At 36.4% G+C, this 17,775-nt stretch overlaps 1 protein-coding gene across 1 annotated transcript in view; it reads left to right on the plus strand.

The window, feature by feature from the left end:
• The first annotated feature begins 337 nt into the window (after nucleotides 1–337).
• The window catches only part of LOC122040485, a 29,269-nt gene continuing 11,831 nt past the window's right edge, over nucleotides 338–17,775 (plus strand). The window contains exons 1-5 of the mRNA XM_042599815.1: nucleotides 338–550; nucleotides 640–903; nucleotides 1,022–1,203; nucleotides 6,134–6,847; nucleotides 6,942–6,998. Of these exons, the coding sequence (XP_042455749.1) occupies nucleotides 720–903; nucleotides 1,022–1,203; nucleotides 6,134–6,847; nucleotides 6,942–6,998 (1,137 nt within the window). The 5' untranslated portion in view covers nucleotides 338–550; nucleotides 640–719. The remainder of the gene's footprint in view (nucleotides 551–639; nucleotides 904–1,021; nucleotides 1,204–6,133; nucleotides 6,848–6,941; nucleotides 6,999–17,775) is intronic.

Genomic DNA, 17,775 nt, shown 5'->3' on the forward strand with positions numbered 1-17,775 from the left:
ATACCTAAAAAATAAGAGGGACAATTTTGATAGAAAATATACTCAATTTTAATATAAAGTGCTGACTTTAAAAGAATTATACTCATTTTTGGACTTTTTATATTTAATTTTTGACTTTTTGTATCTAAAAAATCCGAGGGTAATTTAGATAACAATATTTATATGAGTGACTTGAAACAAGTAATACTTTGTAAAGTATTTTTCTCTAATTTAAATATTGTGATTGAGGATTTTTCTTTAATTTATTAAAAAAATTTGAATTTCTAAATTAATTAAACTGATATTTTAATTTTAGTCGAGTAGATTGGTTAAATGAATTTAATTGAAGGCAAGCAAAATATTTGACGTTTAAAAATTGGAAACGAAACCACTCGCTCCTCCTCATCCAATTCCCAGCAACTTCCTCTAAAACCCTAATTATTTCCTTTTCCGCCCGCTCTCTGTCGGCGATCTTCATCGGCCTCGTGGTTCCCCTTCTGTTCATGACGTAGTGCCCGCGTTCTTCTGTGGATCCCTTCTCTAGTGCTGGTTTAGTGTTCTTCTTGCACACGTAAGGGAGTTTGTCGCTTTTCTGTCTTTGATCTGTTATCTGCTTCAATGCTGAGTTGAGACCTTTTTTTTGTCTCCCTTTGCCACCAGTTTTTGTTCTCGGATTCGCTTTAGGGATTAGGGTTGGTCGGACTGCAGCGTACTTAAGGCACACACGGTTTGGGATCTGGATGGACCCTAAGAGCAATACGCCATCGATCCAGGGGCTACGGTGGCCTCAGCCCTGTCATATGGTAGGTGACAACGGCTCCACGCCTGGGACTGTGAGGAACTTGCGCACGAATGACCTGGGAGGAGTGATCTTTGGCTGCAAGAATGTGACGATGAAGGAATGTCTTGCCAAGCAATTATTTGGTTAGTGATAACTTAAAAGAGTTGTGATCTTGAAGTCTTTAGTCTGCACATAAATGCATTAGAATAAGCAAGTTTTTGCCTTCTAATTGAATTTGGTCACTGAAATCCTGATTGGCAGGCTTGCCGTATGCTCATTTCTCTTATGTGTGCAAAATTGGCCCGGGTCTACCCTTGTTTCTGTTCAATTATTCTGATAAGTCAATGCATGGCATTTTTGAGGCTGCAAGTTATGGCCAGATGAACATTGACCCTTATGCTTGGACGGAAAATGGGACTGAGAGAACTCAATTTCCAGCTCAGGTATTGATTTGCAATGCGTTATGCATACAATATTTTCTTTTTAGCAGTAGCAGAATTATATAACCTGATATATATGTTCGACATGTCTCTATCATTATTTCGTGATATGCGTAGAAGTACCAATTCTTGTGTCTATCTCAGAGTCTTTAACTACTTGTTCTGGAAACTTGCATGCGTTTCCTTTGGTGTAATAATTGCATATCTACTATTAGAGCATTCTGTAATGCAAGGTTGGGAAGCATCCAACAAATAGTTTCAGGCAAAATGCTTAGTTGACTTAGTTGGGTTGCTGGATATAAATCTCTAGTTGACCTAGTTGTAACCTTGATGCAGCCCAGAGTTATTTCATTCATTGAATCAGGCTTGTGTGAGCAATGTACTTGCAACTTAAGATCAAAACTCCTAGATTCTGCATATAGTGCATTAAGTAATCCCATATGGCAGCAAGGAAGCAACAGGGATTAAGTTGTGCCCTGCATTAAGATCAAAACTCCTAGATTCTGCATATTGTGCCATTAAGTTGTGCCCTGAATAAGTATTGTGCTATTTATTTCTTCTATTTATTTATGTATAAGTTGTTCACAACTATTTGACACTACGGAATACCATCTCATCTCATTTATAAAACTTGTCATTCAACACTCTTTTATTTATATCAATTAAAATTGTCTCCAGCCTTTCTTTTGCCCTCATCTTCAACTTTAATTAATTCAGTTTGTTTAATGATAGGTTCTATATCTTTGAACATATAAATATCATATCAATATAATTTTTCCTCTCATAATAACCTCACATTTATATCCTCACCCCAAGGTTCTAAAATTCACTAGGCGTTAGTTTGGCGGCAAACCAGCGCCTAGGCGGAGATTAGGCGTTGTTAGGCAGATTCCTCGATATCAACATAAATCACATATTATAACTAACACAATAACATCAAATTTTAAATGAGTTCAAAATTACACAACCAATAAAATATCACATATTTATTCTACTTATTTTCTATAATTTTCAACAACTTATTCTTCATTGGACACAAACTCAATATCATTATTATGATCCTCCTCTTCTTCGGATGCAAAATCATCCTCGTGAAGTTCTCTCAGCCTAGAGCTTTTTTGAGTTGTAGATTTTCATCTGCTCCACTTGTTTCATCAATCATTTGCCATGTGAGTCCGGAACCTAGTTCAATTTCATCATCTATTCATCTTCCCCAACATCCCCAATTCAACATTTAAATCATCTTTTGCAAAAAGGACATCGACATTTCAATAATCTAACATTAAATTGGACAAATACTAGATTGTTCAACCTGTTGACATCTAATCTATTTCTTTTCTTTTTATGAATATAAAAAAAAAAGAGAAAGTAAATATTATAGTTAGTAACATTCATATAAATTTTAAAAATTGATACTTTACTTTAATTAAAGACTTAAAGTTTAAAGTTGACTCCTTCAAATGCACTCTAATTTCTTTCACACCCATAGTTAATGAAAGTATCACTCTTAGCAAGTTGGGTGTGAGCACCGTATGAACACCATGCACATGGACCAAATATATCATCATTTTTTTTCACATGCTTTTGCTGCCAATGTTTTTCCAAATAATTCAGTCTTGTATTTTATTATATCTTGTAGATCTAACAAATTGACATGCAAAATTTCTATGCATTAAAAAATCCCCGCCGCAACCTCCTTGTAATGAGCAATAGAGCTTTCTTTATAGTAAAAATAGGGATTCAACAAAAAGACAGCGGTATGCAATGATGTATCAAGTCTATCCTTCATTTTTGACTCAATAATCACTATGATATACTGATAATTTGATTTCACGTTGTTCAGAGCCATCTTGATATCTTCTTTAGCTTGAAGAAGCTCCTCATATATAATCCCCATAGATGACTTTCTATCTCCATCTTCCAATCGAAGAACTCTTACCAAAGGAGTAAATATTTTCAAACAAAGTGTCACATCATTCCAAAAACTCATGTAAGCCAATATCCCTTTGTAAACATGACCCTTAAAATAGATTTTTTTTCAATCAAACTTTACAATGTGAGAAAATTGGATGCAAACCTGGAACTCATGTCCAGATTCTCTCTTCTTCGTGAAACTTCTCATCAATGACAGTCTTATGGCGAACATAAATGAAAATGGTAAAAGACTTGGATTGCTCAATAACCTTTTTATATCGTAGAAGTTTGCCAATACTTTCAAGCATGAGATTTAACAGTGTGAGTTGCACCTGAACAGCAAAAGATCCCAGGTCATTTTTCTCTCATCAATTTAATTGTAGTCATATTGTTGGTGACATTGTCTGTTACAATCTGAACAATATTCTAAGCTTCTACTTGTTCAACACACTTGTCAGTATACTCAAAAATAAGTTCAGTTGTATGTGTCTCGTCTGATGACTCCTTAGACTCTAAAAATTATAGTACTCTTATTGCAGTTAACACACAAATTTAAGATGCTTCTTTTGTTATGACTTCATGCATCTGTCATGATCGAGCACCCATTCTTCTTCATGTTTCTTCAGCAGTTGCTTTGTTCTTTCAATTTCAGCTTTCAATAGTGTCTCCCTAAGTTGATATTGAGTTGGAGGCTTGAATCCTGGTCCAAATTGACCTACTGCCTCCATTAGTTGCTTGAAGTTATCATTATCAACAACATCGAATGGGATTACATTTTCATAAACCCATCTCCCAACATATTATTTAACTTGTGGAGTTTTTTCTTTGAAAAGAGCCTCATTTATATTTTTTTGCGAAGCACTTTACTTCCACTAGAACTTATATTTTTTAGAGCAATTATCGATGCATATTTATCCATGGGGCCAATTGGAAGAGGTTTTTTAATTTCATCTATCCTTTCAATTTCAGGACCTCGTTCGTCTAGAGAAATAGTCACTTCTGCTCTACAACTTTGTTCTTCCATTATTTTGTTCTTTTATTTCTTCCTTCTAAAATAGCTTGTTTGCATTTATTTTTATCTTCTTGAGATGCTTTTGACAACCAAATGCATTTTCAAGTATATTTCCTACGTGCTCCTTGATTCTATACACTCCTCGACATCGCTTTTTTATAATTTGTATTTAATTTTGTCGACATTCAAACGATCAATCAATATCCCGAACTCTTATCCGATGTCATTTGAATTTCTCGTAAGAATTTTGGATTCGAGTTGAGTGACGGATGTCATCGAAGATGGATTGCTTGTCATTGTAATTGTGATAACATGAAAAGTGATTTAAAAATAAATTTAGGAATTTTAGAATCATTAACAAGTCTAAGAAAAATATAAAAGGAATATCCTTTCAAGTTGATGAAATTATTGTATATGGCATGATTAAGACTTAAGACCACTTAAATTAATAAATAAAAATATATAAATCAGTAAAAAATATTGTCAGAATATAAATGTGATTTATATGAATTAATAAAATTATTAGTTTTTTTTTAAATTTTATATATAAAATTATGAATATAAATATGATGTATATGAATTAATAAGATATATTAAAAAATTTTAATTTTAAATATAAAATATCAGAATATAAATTCATTAATAATATTTATTAAAAAAATTTAAATATAATATTATTAGAATATAAGTAAATTTATTAAAAGATTTTAATTTTAAATATATTTTTTATATAGTTTATTGGGATAATTTAATTAGGATTTATAAAAGCCTATTCGATTTACTCCATTTAAGTGAGGAGTTGTTTGAATTAAATACATAATAAATAAATTAAAAAACAAAATATGTTTTAAAAAAACACCACTAAACCCGTTGCAACAGCGTTGGACATGTCGCCGGAAGCTTCAAGCACTGTCGGACGCTTCCGGCGGCGCCAGAAGCGTCACGGCACGTGTTCGGTGCTAGCGCTGCGTGACGAGTCCATCCCGTGACGCCGGATACGTCCTGCGACACTTCTGGCGCCGCTGGAAGCCTCCGGCGAAGTGTCTAGTGCCCCGCCAGAAGCTTCTTGCGACGTGTTCGACGGGCGCATCCCTTGACGCCGGAAGCGTTGCGGGAGGCAAAAAAAAAAATAATTGCATAAAATAAATTATTGAAAAACTTACCGATCATCGAGCAGATGCTTCTGGCGGAGGCGAGTGGCGGTCGAACCGGCGTGAGAGGCAGATGAATCATTGAAGGATAGTATTTAGGGCTTCAAAGGAAAGGAAAAAAAAAATGAAATTTCTGCACCGCACAGCGCCATATAGGGCTGCACAGGGCCGCCTAGGCTGGCCGCCCAGCACCTTTCTGGTGCGGTTGTTGGCTGCCGAGTGCCCAGCCTGTGTTTTAGAACATTGCCTCACCCCTAAACTCACTTTGTCTGTGTTGTTTCTTTAATAATGACTACCCATGCGACATGGTTAATCGTACTGTACTCTTGGGATTATAAAAGTTTGTTTAACCTAAGAGGTATATAATAATCCTACAACACTCCAAAAGCACCTTTCCATAACCTACCATTTGGTCTAAGAATTGTTTTTATTGATATGACATTTTTGTTGAACAATGGATTCAAGATATATGCTATTCTGATTTGTAACTGTGGCTTCATTTCTTTGCTCGTTATTGCTGAAGTTATATTACATGTATTTTATATTAGTTCTGCTTACAAAGTTTGGTTTCTCTAGTTGCTGTTCATAATTCAAGTTAAACATTTATGCATATAAACTCCTCTAATTGTAAAATTGATTTAAGGATCCATCAGAATGCTTGTACCATTTAAACAATTTACTTACTGCTTACATGATTTATTTTTCCACAAGATTTGTTATGTTATAACAATTTGAGGGAGTAATTAGGATTAGTTTGTAATCAAATAATATTTATGTGTCTGTACTTGTTTGGTATGTTATAAAGGATTTCCCTTTGACTGTTTGTTTGCAATCAAATAACATTTATTTACTTCAGGTTCGTGTGCTTACCAAGACACCTTGCGAGCCTCTCTCAGAAAAACAATTCATGACTGTAATTCAGAGCAATTATTATAGTCAAAAACATTTTTGGTTTGAACTGGATCATGCACAAGCAAACAACTTGATGCTTTTATTCAAACCTTTATCAGTTCCAGCCAATTTCATGAAAGCTTCCTTTTCCTCTGACAAGACCAATTTGCTGTCAGCATTAGTGACTACGAAATGGAAGAGAATTGACGGCCAGGAGAATACAGACAAAATTGGTGATGAAATAGAGAGAAAATATTCTCCTGAACTTAGAAAAATGGATAAGTTTGAATCAATTGATTTTGGCAATTATGAAAAACTTGATAATGCAAGAAAGGCATTATCCAATGTTCAGTACGAGGGGGATATTGAAGAAAAAATAATGGATTTGGATGACAATGTTCAGGAGCATTATTTGATTACTAACCTTCACTTGGCTGGAGAAAATCCCTTACTGGATCAACAATCCAAGGATGAAGCATCATTTCCCAACTTGGAGAAAGTTTTGCATGAGCCTAAAATGATTTCAATTGATCATGCATCTTCAAGTTTGTCTTTGAAAGATTGTAAAATTGACGATCCTGTTCCATGTATATTTCCTGAAACGTGCAAAAGGAATATTTTGTTACCACCTAGTATGGAAGAAAATAGATCTACATCTGACCTGCAAGTAAATACTGAGGTATATGCATTCTTTTCACGTAATAACAGCTCCTGTATGCATTCTTTCTTCTTGTTTGTTATCTTTTGTCTCTTATAATGTTCTTTTTTCTTAGTTGGTAGAAATCATCAAAAGATTGACAGCAAGGACTGAGGAATTGGAGAAAAAACAGGTATATCTTGATGTAATCAGATGAATGATGCTGCATCTTTAATGCTGGGATTACACAGACGGAAGGAAATTATTCCAAGTATTGATGCAATTCCTGAGCACAGCTCACAATCAATTCCATGGATTAGTGGGGCCCAGGCACATTTCGTATTCCTTCCCTTGTTTACCTCGAGTTGAAATGAGATCTTTTAACTCGAAGTCAATCCACAAATTGAGTTTGTGGGGAGTCATGCTTGGGAAGGAATAAGGACTGTGGTGGGGAACTCTGTGAATTAGTTTCCTTCTGTCTATGTAAACATAGCATAATTTTCAGAATATTCAAACTAAGACGTTTAATTTTTTTTATCACTAGAAATCCTTAAACGTCGATATGATTTGTAGGCTTGCTTAATACATCATATCAGTTCTAATCCTGTGTTGGCATTGCATTTGGAACTGATTTGTTTATAGCAGTAGGAAATTTGGTGCATATCCAAGGTTTAAAATCTCTGACTAGTGTTGAGGTTTCTGTTCCGGACCAGAACAATAGAGTTTCAGTATCGTATCGTTCCGTACCGATATAGTTTCGGTATTTTTTTAAATATAAATATAAATGTATATTAATATTTGATTACTAAAGATATTTTATATTTTGAAATGTTGAATTTATATTTTAACATTTTCTCATAAAATAATGCCTATTGAGTTTTTTATAAAAAATATTTTTAAAAAAATAAGTAATTCTTAAAATTCAAAACTAAATTTAAAATTATAAAAATAATTATAAAATTATTTGAAAATTTTAAATTTTTTTTAATGCATTTGTAAATTTTTAATTTAAAAAATATTATTTGAAATGTTTAAGAATTAAATATTTTAAAATTTTTAGATTATTTTAAATTTATGTTTAATTTTAAAATTATTAAAAATAAATAAATTATTTTATAAAATATTTAATAAAATTTAAAATTATTTAAAAATTTTGAAATAATTTTTAATATTATTTAATTATTATTAACAATGGTTTATTTATAAAAAAATTAGATATTTAAAAAAAAAATAACTAAATTAAAAATACTAAGTGGTTGTGGTGACCTATAAAGACCATTGTTACTTCGCGATTACTGTGGAAGGTTTTAGGAATATACAATATTTTATTAGAATTTTTTGGAGTTTTAAATTAATTTTTATATATTTTAATGGGATAATTTAATTAGAATTTTAATAAATATATTTGATTATTTATTTAAATTAGAGATAATTAGATCATTAAAAAATAATAATAATGATCTTGTCCGAAAGTCGATGAGAAGGATGCTGGGAATGTGGTGCTCCTGCTGACCTCCTTTGGACTTTGCTCCGGTTTTGCAACACAAGCAGCGTCAATGTTGAGCCCGGGAAGGCGTCCCCGGCAATGACCCTCCGACGCTCAAGTCAGACTCTGGCGAAGAAGAAGCAAGTAGCGAAGCAAATGAGAAAATTGTAGCGCAACAGTAGAAATCACATACAATGCATACCTCTGTCGATGCTTGGACCCCTTTTATATAGAGTTCCTGTAGCGTACGTGCACGCTTCCCAAGGCGAATATGCATCTCAAAGCTTTCCCTGAAAAGACTTGTCAGTAAAGTGTTCCTGACGCAGTACTTTAACGGATCGAGCATATCTTTGAAGTGACAATGGAAGCTTCCGTCGTACGATCCTCTGTCTGACCATGCCGCCTGTCAGCGACACTAGCTCCCAAAATGATGTCGAAAGATATCCTGCTGTGTATGTTGCTTGGCCGAGTGGAATGACCGTTCGATCGGAGTTCCACTGTCCACGTGCTGTCTGTTGTCGGGCCGAGCGGGATAGCCTCTTACTAGACCGAACGAGATGGCCGCTCGGCCGGAAGTCCTCTGCCCGTATGCTCGATTGATGTCAAGTCTAATGCTAGGCCGAGCGGGGTAACTGCTCGGCCGAAGTTGAACTCTATCGATGCCATGCCTCGATAAACTGATGAAAAATACGAAAAATATTTACAAACTGCGGGGATGAAAGGATGAAGGGGGAACCACAGATCGGCGAGAAACTGATCCCGGAAGAAACAAATACAGTTGGTCGGCGAAGAATTGGGCCAATCGGACGGAGAAGGAAGAACGAGTTGATGATCAGGAGGGATTTAAAAGACATCTCGCAGACTCTGAGCGTCGCCCCCATCGAACCTAGACTCCATGGATGTGTACTAGAGTCTAGGGACAGAGGCGGACAACTGCGAAGTGCTCGCCATCGCAAAATAGAAGAGGGGATAATCAAGGGGAAGGAAAGCGACCGAAATACGAAAAAGGTGGTCTTAATACCGTCGGAGTAGAAAAAGGCCGAAAAGCACAAAGATGAGGGTGATTGGGAGGAAGCTTACTGGAGGGAGGTCGTCGGAGAAGAAGCGCAGAGGATCGCTGGAGAGTAGGGATCACATAGAAGCAAAGGGTTGTCGGAGAACTCGAGCTCGAAGAAGCGTACGAAGGAGGCGACGCAGCGGGCTTATAAGCCTAAGAGACGGCCGATCGGAGCTGTCCGATTTAGGTCACGGAAGCCAAGGCGAGGATCTCACTATCGAATTTGAACCGCCAAACGTCACATCACGCCTGTCACGTCAGGCGTGCGGCGACATCAGGACTTGATACGTGGCGCTTCGCCACAAGTCGGCAATTAATGAAGGCGTGGGAGCGTGATCAAACTTAATGAGCGGGGATTTGTACTATTTCCAAGAAATCTGAGTGATGTTAGCCTAGCTCGCGCTCGCCCAAGACAGCCCAAGACGAATTTTTACAAGTGCAAACCTTCGTTATGCCGATCGGAACGAGGGATCATACCTATGCCCGAACGACAAGTTTCAATAGGCCTATCGACAAGTTTCAGAAACCACACAGTGTCGAAGGCCAATCGGGAGGAAATCTGCTCACACAGTTGTCCTATTAGTGAGACTACAGCCTCCTTCGACTGGACTTGAGGGGGAGGCTTGTGATGCGGTGATAATGAGGCTCTACCCTGCTGTCACGATGGAGGTCAAAGGAGGTCAAAGTCAAGGCGGTTAACGCGGCCGATTGGGCGAAGCATGCCCCGACTGGGGAGAAGATCCGATCCACCATCGCCCTCGACACGGGGAGCATTCAAACACTCGACACTCAAGGGAGAACGATGTGCAAAAGTTGAGCAACTACCTCGCTCGATCGGACAGCGAGGCATGACATCGATAGAGTTCAACTTCGGCCGAGTAGTTACCCTGCTCGACCTAGCATTAGACTTGACATCAGTCGAGCATACGAACAGAGGACTTCCGGCCGAGCGGCCATCCCGCTCGGCCTAGCAACAGAGCATGCAGACAGTGGACTTCCGGCCGAGCGGCTATCCCGCTCGACCCGACAACGGACAGCATATGGGCAGTGGAACTCTGACCGAGCGGCCATTCCACTCGGCCAAGCAACATACACAGCAGGATATCTTTTGACATCCTTTTGGGAGCTAGTGCCGCTGACAGGTGGCATGGTCAGACAGAGGATCGTACGGCGGAAGCTTCCATTGTCACTTCAGAGATATGCTCGGTCCGTTAAGGTACTGTGTCAGGAACACTTTACTGACAAGTCTTTTCAGGGAAAGCTTTGAGATGCATATCCGCCTTGGGAAGTGTGCACACGCACTACAGGAGCTCTATATAAAGGGGAGTCCAAGCATCGGCGGAGGTACGCGTTGTATGCGATTTCTACTGTTGCACTACAGTTTTCTTATTTGCTCTGCTACTTGCTTCTTCTTCTTTGCCGGAGTCTGACTTGAGTGTCGGAGGGTCATCGTCGGGATCCCTTCCCTGGCTCGGCACTGACGCTGCTTGTGTTGCAGGACCGGAGCGAAGTCCACAGGAGGTCAGCGGGATCGCCACATCCTCAGCATCCATCTCATCGACTTTCAGACATGATCAAATAACTAAAAATAAAAAAATAAATTTTTTATTATATATATTTAAATTTAAAATAAATAAAATATTTAATTAATTAGATTTTATTAGGATTTAATTAAATCTATTTGAATTATTCCTATTAATACTGGGAATTGTTTTAATTTTTTAAAAAGATTTAATTAAAAAACTGACTACAACCCCTGGCACGGCCACGGGGTCGCGTGGCCCCTCCGGTGCTTCCTCGAGGATCGCGCGGCCCCTTCCACGAGGTCGCACAGCCTTTTTGGCGCAGCTAGGGGCCGTGGCTGCGGGAGTCACGCGGCCCCTCTGCGAATGTCACAATGCCCCTACGACGCAACCGCGGGCGTTCGTGGGATTGGTGCCAGGTTAGTGTCAGTGCTAGTTGGCGGGCGAACCTAAATGTTTCGCTCGTTTCGATTGATTTAGCATGAGATCTCAATCCCCGTGTATATCATTCATGATTTTTAATATACCAATCACTCCATCTAATGGGTATCTCGCAAGGGCAAAGTAGAATCTAGATCTTTCTATCTCTTCTTTTTGCTCATACACTAAGATGTTTCTTTTTAGTGTGTCTTCCTATTTGTTAGAGTAAATATTCCCACATTGCTTATTAAACTATTAGTTACTCTGTTGGGGGCTTATATTCGTTGGAACTATTTGTACATATTATAAGTTGAGACTGTTAAGAGAATACACCGTATATGTTTATAGCCATCAACACAACTAATATACTAAAAAGTAGGTAGATATACACTTGGGTAAATTTAGAGTAGGCAATATTGTTAATGGCCTTAAGACTAGGGAATATAGAAAAGGCCTTAAGACTAAGTGATACAAAGAAAAGACTTGTTTTTCTTTTTCTAGCACTCCTAGCATAGATATCTATCATGCCTAAAGAGTGACTTGGTAAAGATGTCAATTGTTTGTTCTTCGAAGAAGTGCATGGTTTCTAATCTTCTTAGATATTACACATATTGAATAAAGACAATTTACTTTATTATGTTTCATGTCCATGGAACACTGGATTGTTTGTTACAATGCATATCTATTGATTCTGTAATGTTAAAGCTAAATTCTTCAAGGATATTTATACACATCATCTCATAGGCTCTATGTGCCATTGCGATGTATTTCGCTCCAACACTCGATCATGTTCTCACATTGTGCTTTTTGCTCTTCCATGGTACAAGGTTGCTTGTATTTGGTCCAACATATGCAACATCTTTAATATTTAAGTCTTTATGCTTCTTGTATTGTAAACCTTTTCTTGAACAACTCTTAAATTCCTCTAAAAAGTATACGGCCTTCTCAGATCTTTGCTAACAATTTTTACTTCATTTTTGGCATCAATGATAGGTTGCACATCACTTCCTGTATAAATGTCATCAACATAAATTGCTAAAATTAGGATACTGGTGGTAGTGTACGGAACAAAAATTGAATGGTTTGCTTTGTTATACTCGGGACCAACTTGCATATTTTTCTTGAGAAAACTTCTCAAACCACATTTGAGGGCTTTGTTTGAGACCTTAAAATGCCTTTTAAGTTTTACGTACTTTAGGCTTCCTTGAGCAACAACATAAATTGCCTTTAAGCCTATGATTTACTCCGGGCCTGCCTGACAAGTCTTACTCACATGCCACATAATAGAATCATAGGCTTCATCCACAATTGAATCCCTTATAAGAAGGTTTATTATCGTCTGGGAGTACCATTTTTATCTCATCCCATGTGGAGTAAAGTTGATGCATACCTGAAAAGATAGCATAACAAGAGAATTTTTTCCTTATGGATTTTTGTATTGTTGTAACGCAGTAATTAGATAGACCATTTATGATAGTAATTTTGTGATTTGCTATTCCTGGTGAAGTAGGGATGTTCTAGATATTTATCAATAAGGCATTATTGTGCGCTCGGATGAGTCTAGTGGCTAGCGCATGAGGTGCTGCCATCATAAGGTCTGAGATTCGAATCTCGGCAAAGCCGAGATAAATGACTCCCTTATGTGCTAGTCACTATTCCAAAGGCTAGTAGCCGTCCGTGATTTACCTCTTCTGTGTTGATCTTGGGACGGGTTGGCGGGGGCGCTGGGGGCGAGCGTATTCGCTTTTTTGCCATCAATAAGGCATTATTGTACTTGATCAAGATTTGATCTAAGTTCAAATTGGAAAGTATCTTATTTCCTTAAGTGCTATTGAAGTTCCTAGTTCCGAACTTCATAGTCTTGTATCTAAGTTCTGACCTTCCTGTGTTTCTCTATAAGTTCTGTAGAAAAGTAAGGAGAATTATTGAAGAAGTCCAGATAAAGTATCAGCTAGGGAATTATTAGTTCGTCCCAATTTATTTTTAATCCGCAATTAATGTTGGTGTCTGTAAACTTGATCCATCATTTTGAGCCTAATTGTTTCTAGTTCCCTTTGTTTGCTGACTATATCGAACCATTGCTTCACAATCAGTCCTAATTGTAATTTCGGCCTTGCTACATATATACAACATGAAAGCTTCTAAACAATATATAACTGCTAGAATTTCGTAGTCAAGTGAAGTAAGATGTTCTTTTCTTTGTACTTTTCTGATGAGTATCTATATAAAGATTCAGAGGTCTTTGGTTTGTATTTAGACAATTTTCTAAATAAGGCTCCACCCCATCCAGTTTCACAACTAACATTTTCTATTACCAAGTAATCTGTATCTAAGGGTAAAGTAAGAACAAGGGATTGTTTCACCATAGCTTTTATTTGTTTAACCTTACCAATATCTTGCATTAAAATATCTTTGTCCATTTGTGAAGTTTTGTAGGACCACTAACTTTCCTTATGTCTTTTAAATATGGTCTTGCATAATTTAAAAGTCCAAGAAAAGATCTAAGAGTCTTCATCTCTTCCATTTTCTCTGAAAAATCTAAAATTTTGGTTGTTATGTTGAAGGGTTATTTTTCCTTGTCCAATTTCACTGCCAAGAAAGTCTATATGGGTTGTGGCTAGTTTCATTTGCTATCGTGAAACTATTAATCATGTGTAAGTGTGCATAGTGTTCTTTTGTTTTAGAGAAAACAAGTACATCATTTATATAGACACAAGTAAAGGAAGATGCACCTCTAGAATGTCATCCATTTTGCATCGAAAGATTTGGGAGGCAACTTTAAGTCCAAATGGAATGACTAACCATTCAAAATGTCCTTCTGAATGAGAGAATGCTATCCATTGGATAGAGAGGGTGATTATAACTTGGAAAAAATCAGATTTCATATTAAATTTTAAATACCACTTTGAGTTTTGAATTTTATTCAGGAGTTGGTCCTTATATGGTATTTTATATCCATCTTCATGACAATTGTCATTTAGTCGTTTATAATTAAACACCATTCGAGATTGACCTCTTTTTTGTTCTGCTATTTTATTTACAATGAATGGACTTCTATGTAAAGTTGTTGTCTTGGCGCAATGGTAAAGTTGTTGTCATATGATCAAAAAGTCATGGGTTCGAATCTTGGAAACAACCTTTTGTAAAAAGTAGGGTAAGACTGCATACAATGGATCCTTCCTCGGGACCCCGCATGGCGGGAGCTTCGTGCACCGGACTGTCCTTTTTTTTTTTTGAATGGACTTCGATGTCTTGATTCAGAGCGTTGAATTAGCTTTAAGAGTAAGTAGTTGAGAAATATGTATTTTACATTCTTCTCTTTCTCAATTAGTGTATTTTAAGTCTTGAGCCTTTATGCTGAGATCAGGATTAATAATATTGAGTTTGCAGTATACCTTATCTCTTTCCTAGTATTTTGTTGGATTTTCTCAGATAATTTCTAGCTTTTCTAGTTTAGAAATTATGGAGTCTAAAGTGTCCTGTGTTTGGAATAAAGTTAGCAAATATGTTGGACTAATAAAATCTTGTGGGTATAAGTCAACATCTGGTTGTAGAATGTAGCTTAGGACTAAATCTTCTTCTAGGTCTAAGTCTGGGCTTGAGATGCCAATTGAAATTAGTTTTCCTGCGGGTGACGGGGTTTGTTTGATTTACAGGATCCTGTCTTAGGGCAAGAACAAGAGGCAGAAGTAGGATTTTCAGCAGGGGAAATATGCAAGGGGTATCGCCACGCTTCTGAGTACTTGACCTCAGAGGGATAATCAGAGAGTATGGGGGCAATGACAGGAGTAGAAAGGTATATGACATAATCCTTAGTAAGTAAAAGAGCTCTATCAGTGGCAAGAAGGAAATTAAGACCCGAAATTTGTTGATGATGTAATGGGCGTACCCATAATTGATTCAGAAGGAGAGGGTGACTGAAAGTACCAATTAGTATAGAAGCGAAGTTGGAAATTTTTAACAAATTTGTGGCAGGAAAGTTGTCCATCAAATTGGGTACTAATTAAAGGTTTATAGGTTTGCTTGATCAAAGTGTTGGGTAAAACTGATAATAAAAGGGATTCATCAATAGTGGAAGTGGTATCACCACTGTCCAAACAGGCATGAAGAGTGAGTTCATGTCCTTGTATTTTGAGGGTACACTGGACCCTGTGTTACAAATGCTAGGGGTTTTAATGAATACAAAATTTGTGTCTTCGGATTCCTCTAAAATTATTAGGCTTTTGCCCTCATCGAGTGGGAAAGTAGAAGCTTGTTGTTCCCTTAGGGTTGCTATTTTGATTTCAAGTAAGTTTAGTCTAATTTCTAATACTGAAACTCGGGTTTCTAATAGCACATTTCTTGTACTGCCACGAATTGTGTGAATAGGAGGAATTGTGATTTGGAAAATTGTTTCCAGACATATGTTACAACATTGTTTTTTACATAATTTACAAGTTGCTTGTTTTAACACAGATGGATAGTAATTATAAATAAAGCAAGGAACACTGTCGGTTCCTTCTTTAAGGATTCACTCTTGGATACAAGTCCTTTGTTATGATCTTAAGTTTGTTAAATTTTGTGGAATAAATTGTTTATACATGAAATTAAAATTGTCTATGAGATTTATAGTATCCTCAAAATCACTTAAATTATCTTGAAGAAAAGGAGGAGGTATTTCATATTGGGCATTGTTTCCGGAAGAGGAAGTGCATCCTTCCATATCATTGACGAACACAATAGAATAAATAGAAGAAGTATCAGAGACATCTTATTGTACTTCTATTAAATCAAGATTGGTACATCCTACTAATTGGGCTTCTCTACTGGAAAGTTTTTTGTGGTTGGTACAAGTAGAAGAAAGGTGTCCTGGTTCATTACCAGCAAAGCAAGTGCTTGTATTAGCATAAGTCTTTTTGGGTTTAAATTTTCTGACATGTTTTTCTTTGTTCAAATAAGGTTTCTTTTTCCTACTTTTCCGCACATAATAAATTTTCTTTTGTTTCTATTTGCGTTGTGCCTTAATCATAGGTCATGTAATTTTTCTTAGTCTTTTGTGTGATTGGGTTGTTCCATATTGTTGCGGGGTGTAGATTTGACTGGAAAACTCATATTGTTGCTTTTTAAAATTGTTTTTGTATTTGTATGTACGTGCATTTTTCTTTAAGTTTAGAGAGAATGTGTTGAATCTTAACTCCAATATTATCATACAATGCTGACATATTTAGATCAGTCCAAAATTTATGATTTTCCTTTCTTAAGTCTCCTGGAAGTTTGCTAAATAGTCTTTCTCCTAAAACAAGATTGCAATAATTTCTTGAAATTGCTGTAAATGTCATAAAATCATTAGAAAAAGGTTTAATATAATTCCAACTGAAAAGTTGAAGTTGTTCTAAGTCTCGCATTGTTTCTTTTTGTCTGATTTCTAATCTTGTATTTGTATTTCTAGATGTAAGTAGTTTGTGAATTTCATAGTAGAAATTAAGTATATTATTACCTTGTGTGGCAATCCGTGAGTCTTCCCAAGCTGCTTTAGCTACATCTCCTAAGTAGTTTTGTCCTACTCTAATTATAGGGTCTCCTATTTCTATGTCTAATTCATGCTTGGCTTGATAATCTTGTTTAACAGACATTATCCACTGCTCCAAGTATGTGTCATATAATTAAGCGCATTCTAAGAGATGCGTTGAATCTTAACTCCAATATTATCATACAATGCTGACATATTTAGATCAGTCCAAAATTTATGATTTTCCTTTCCTAAGTCTCCTGGAAGTTTGCTAAATAGTCTTTCTCTTAAAACAGGATTGCAATAATTTCTTGAAATTGCTGTAAATGTCATAAAATCATTAGAAAAAAGTTTAATATAATTCCAACTGAAAAGTTGAAGTTGTTCTAAGTCTCGCATTATTTCTTTTTGTCTGATTTCTAATCTTGTATTTGCATTTCTAGATGTAAGTAGTTTGTGAATTTCATAGTAGAAATTAAGTATATTATTACCTTGTGTGGCAATCCCTGAGTCTTCCGAAGCTGCTTTAGCTACATCTCCTAAGTAGTTTTGTCCTACTCTAATTATAGCGTCTCCTATTTCTATGTCTAATTCATGCTTGGCTTGATAATCTTGTTTAACATACATTATCCACTGCTCCAAGTATGTGTCATATAATTAAGCGCATTCTATGATATTCAAAAGTACATCTTTTCCAAAGAAGGTGACTTCTAGTGGTCGTCTTTTTCCAATAGTCCTTACTAAAGGGTTGTTAATATACGGGGTTGTTAGGGTTGAAAGGTTGCAAACATAGTCCCATATTGAAAATATATGGGAAAGATCATGAGTTTATAAGAAAAAATATCTCCATTGGTATGGAGTCTTTTGTGTAGAGCCCAAGAGTAAAACCATGAGGGCTTAGGTCCAAAGGAGACAATATCATACTATTATGGAGATATCTAAATTCCTTTTGGTCCTAACAATTGGTCTCAAAGCGAGGTTACTCTTCACCGGACT

Source organism: Zingiber officinale, chromosome 2A (genome assembly GCF_018446385.1).
Source record: "Zingiber officinale cultivar Zhangliang chromosome 2A, Zo_v1.1, whole genome shotgun sequence".
NCBI classification, from domain to species: domain Eukaryota; kingdom Viridiplantae; phylum Streptophyta; class Magnoliopsida; order Zingiberales; family Zingiberaceae; genus Zingiber; species Zingiber officinale.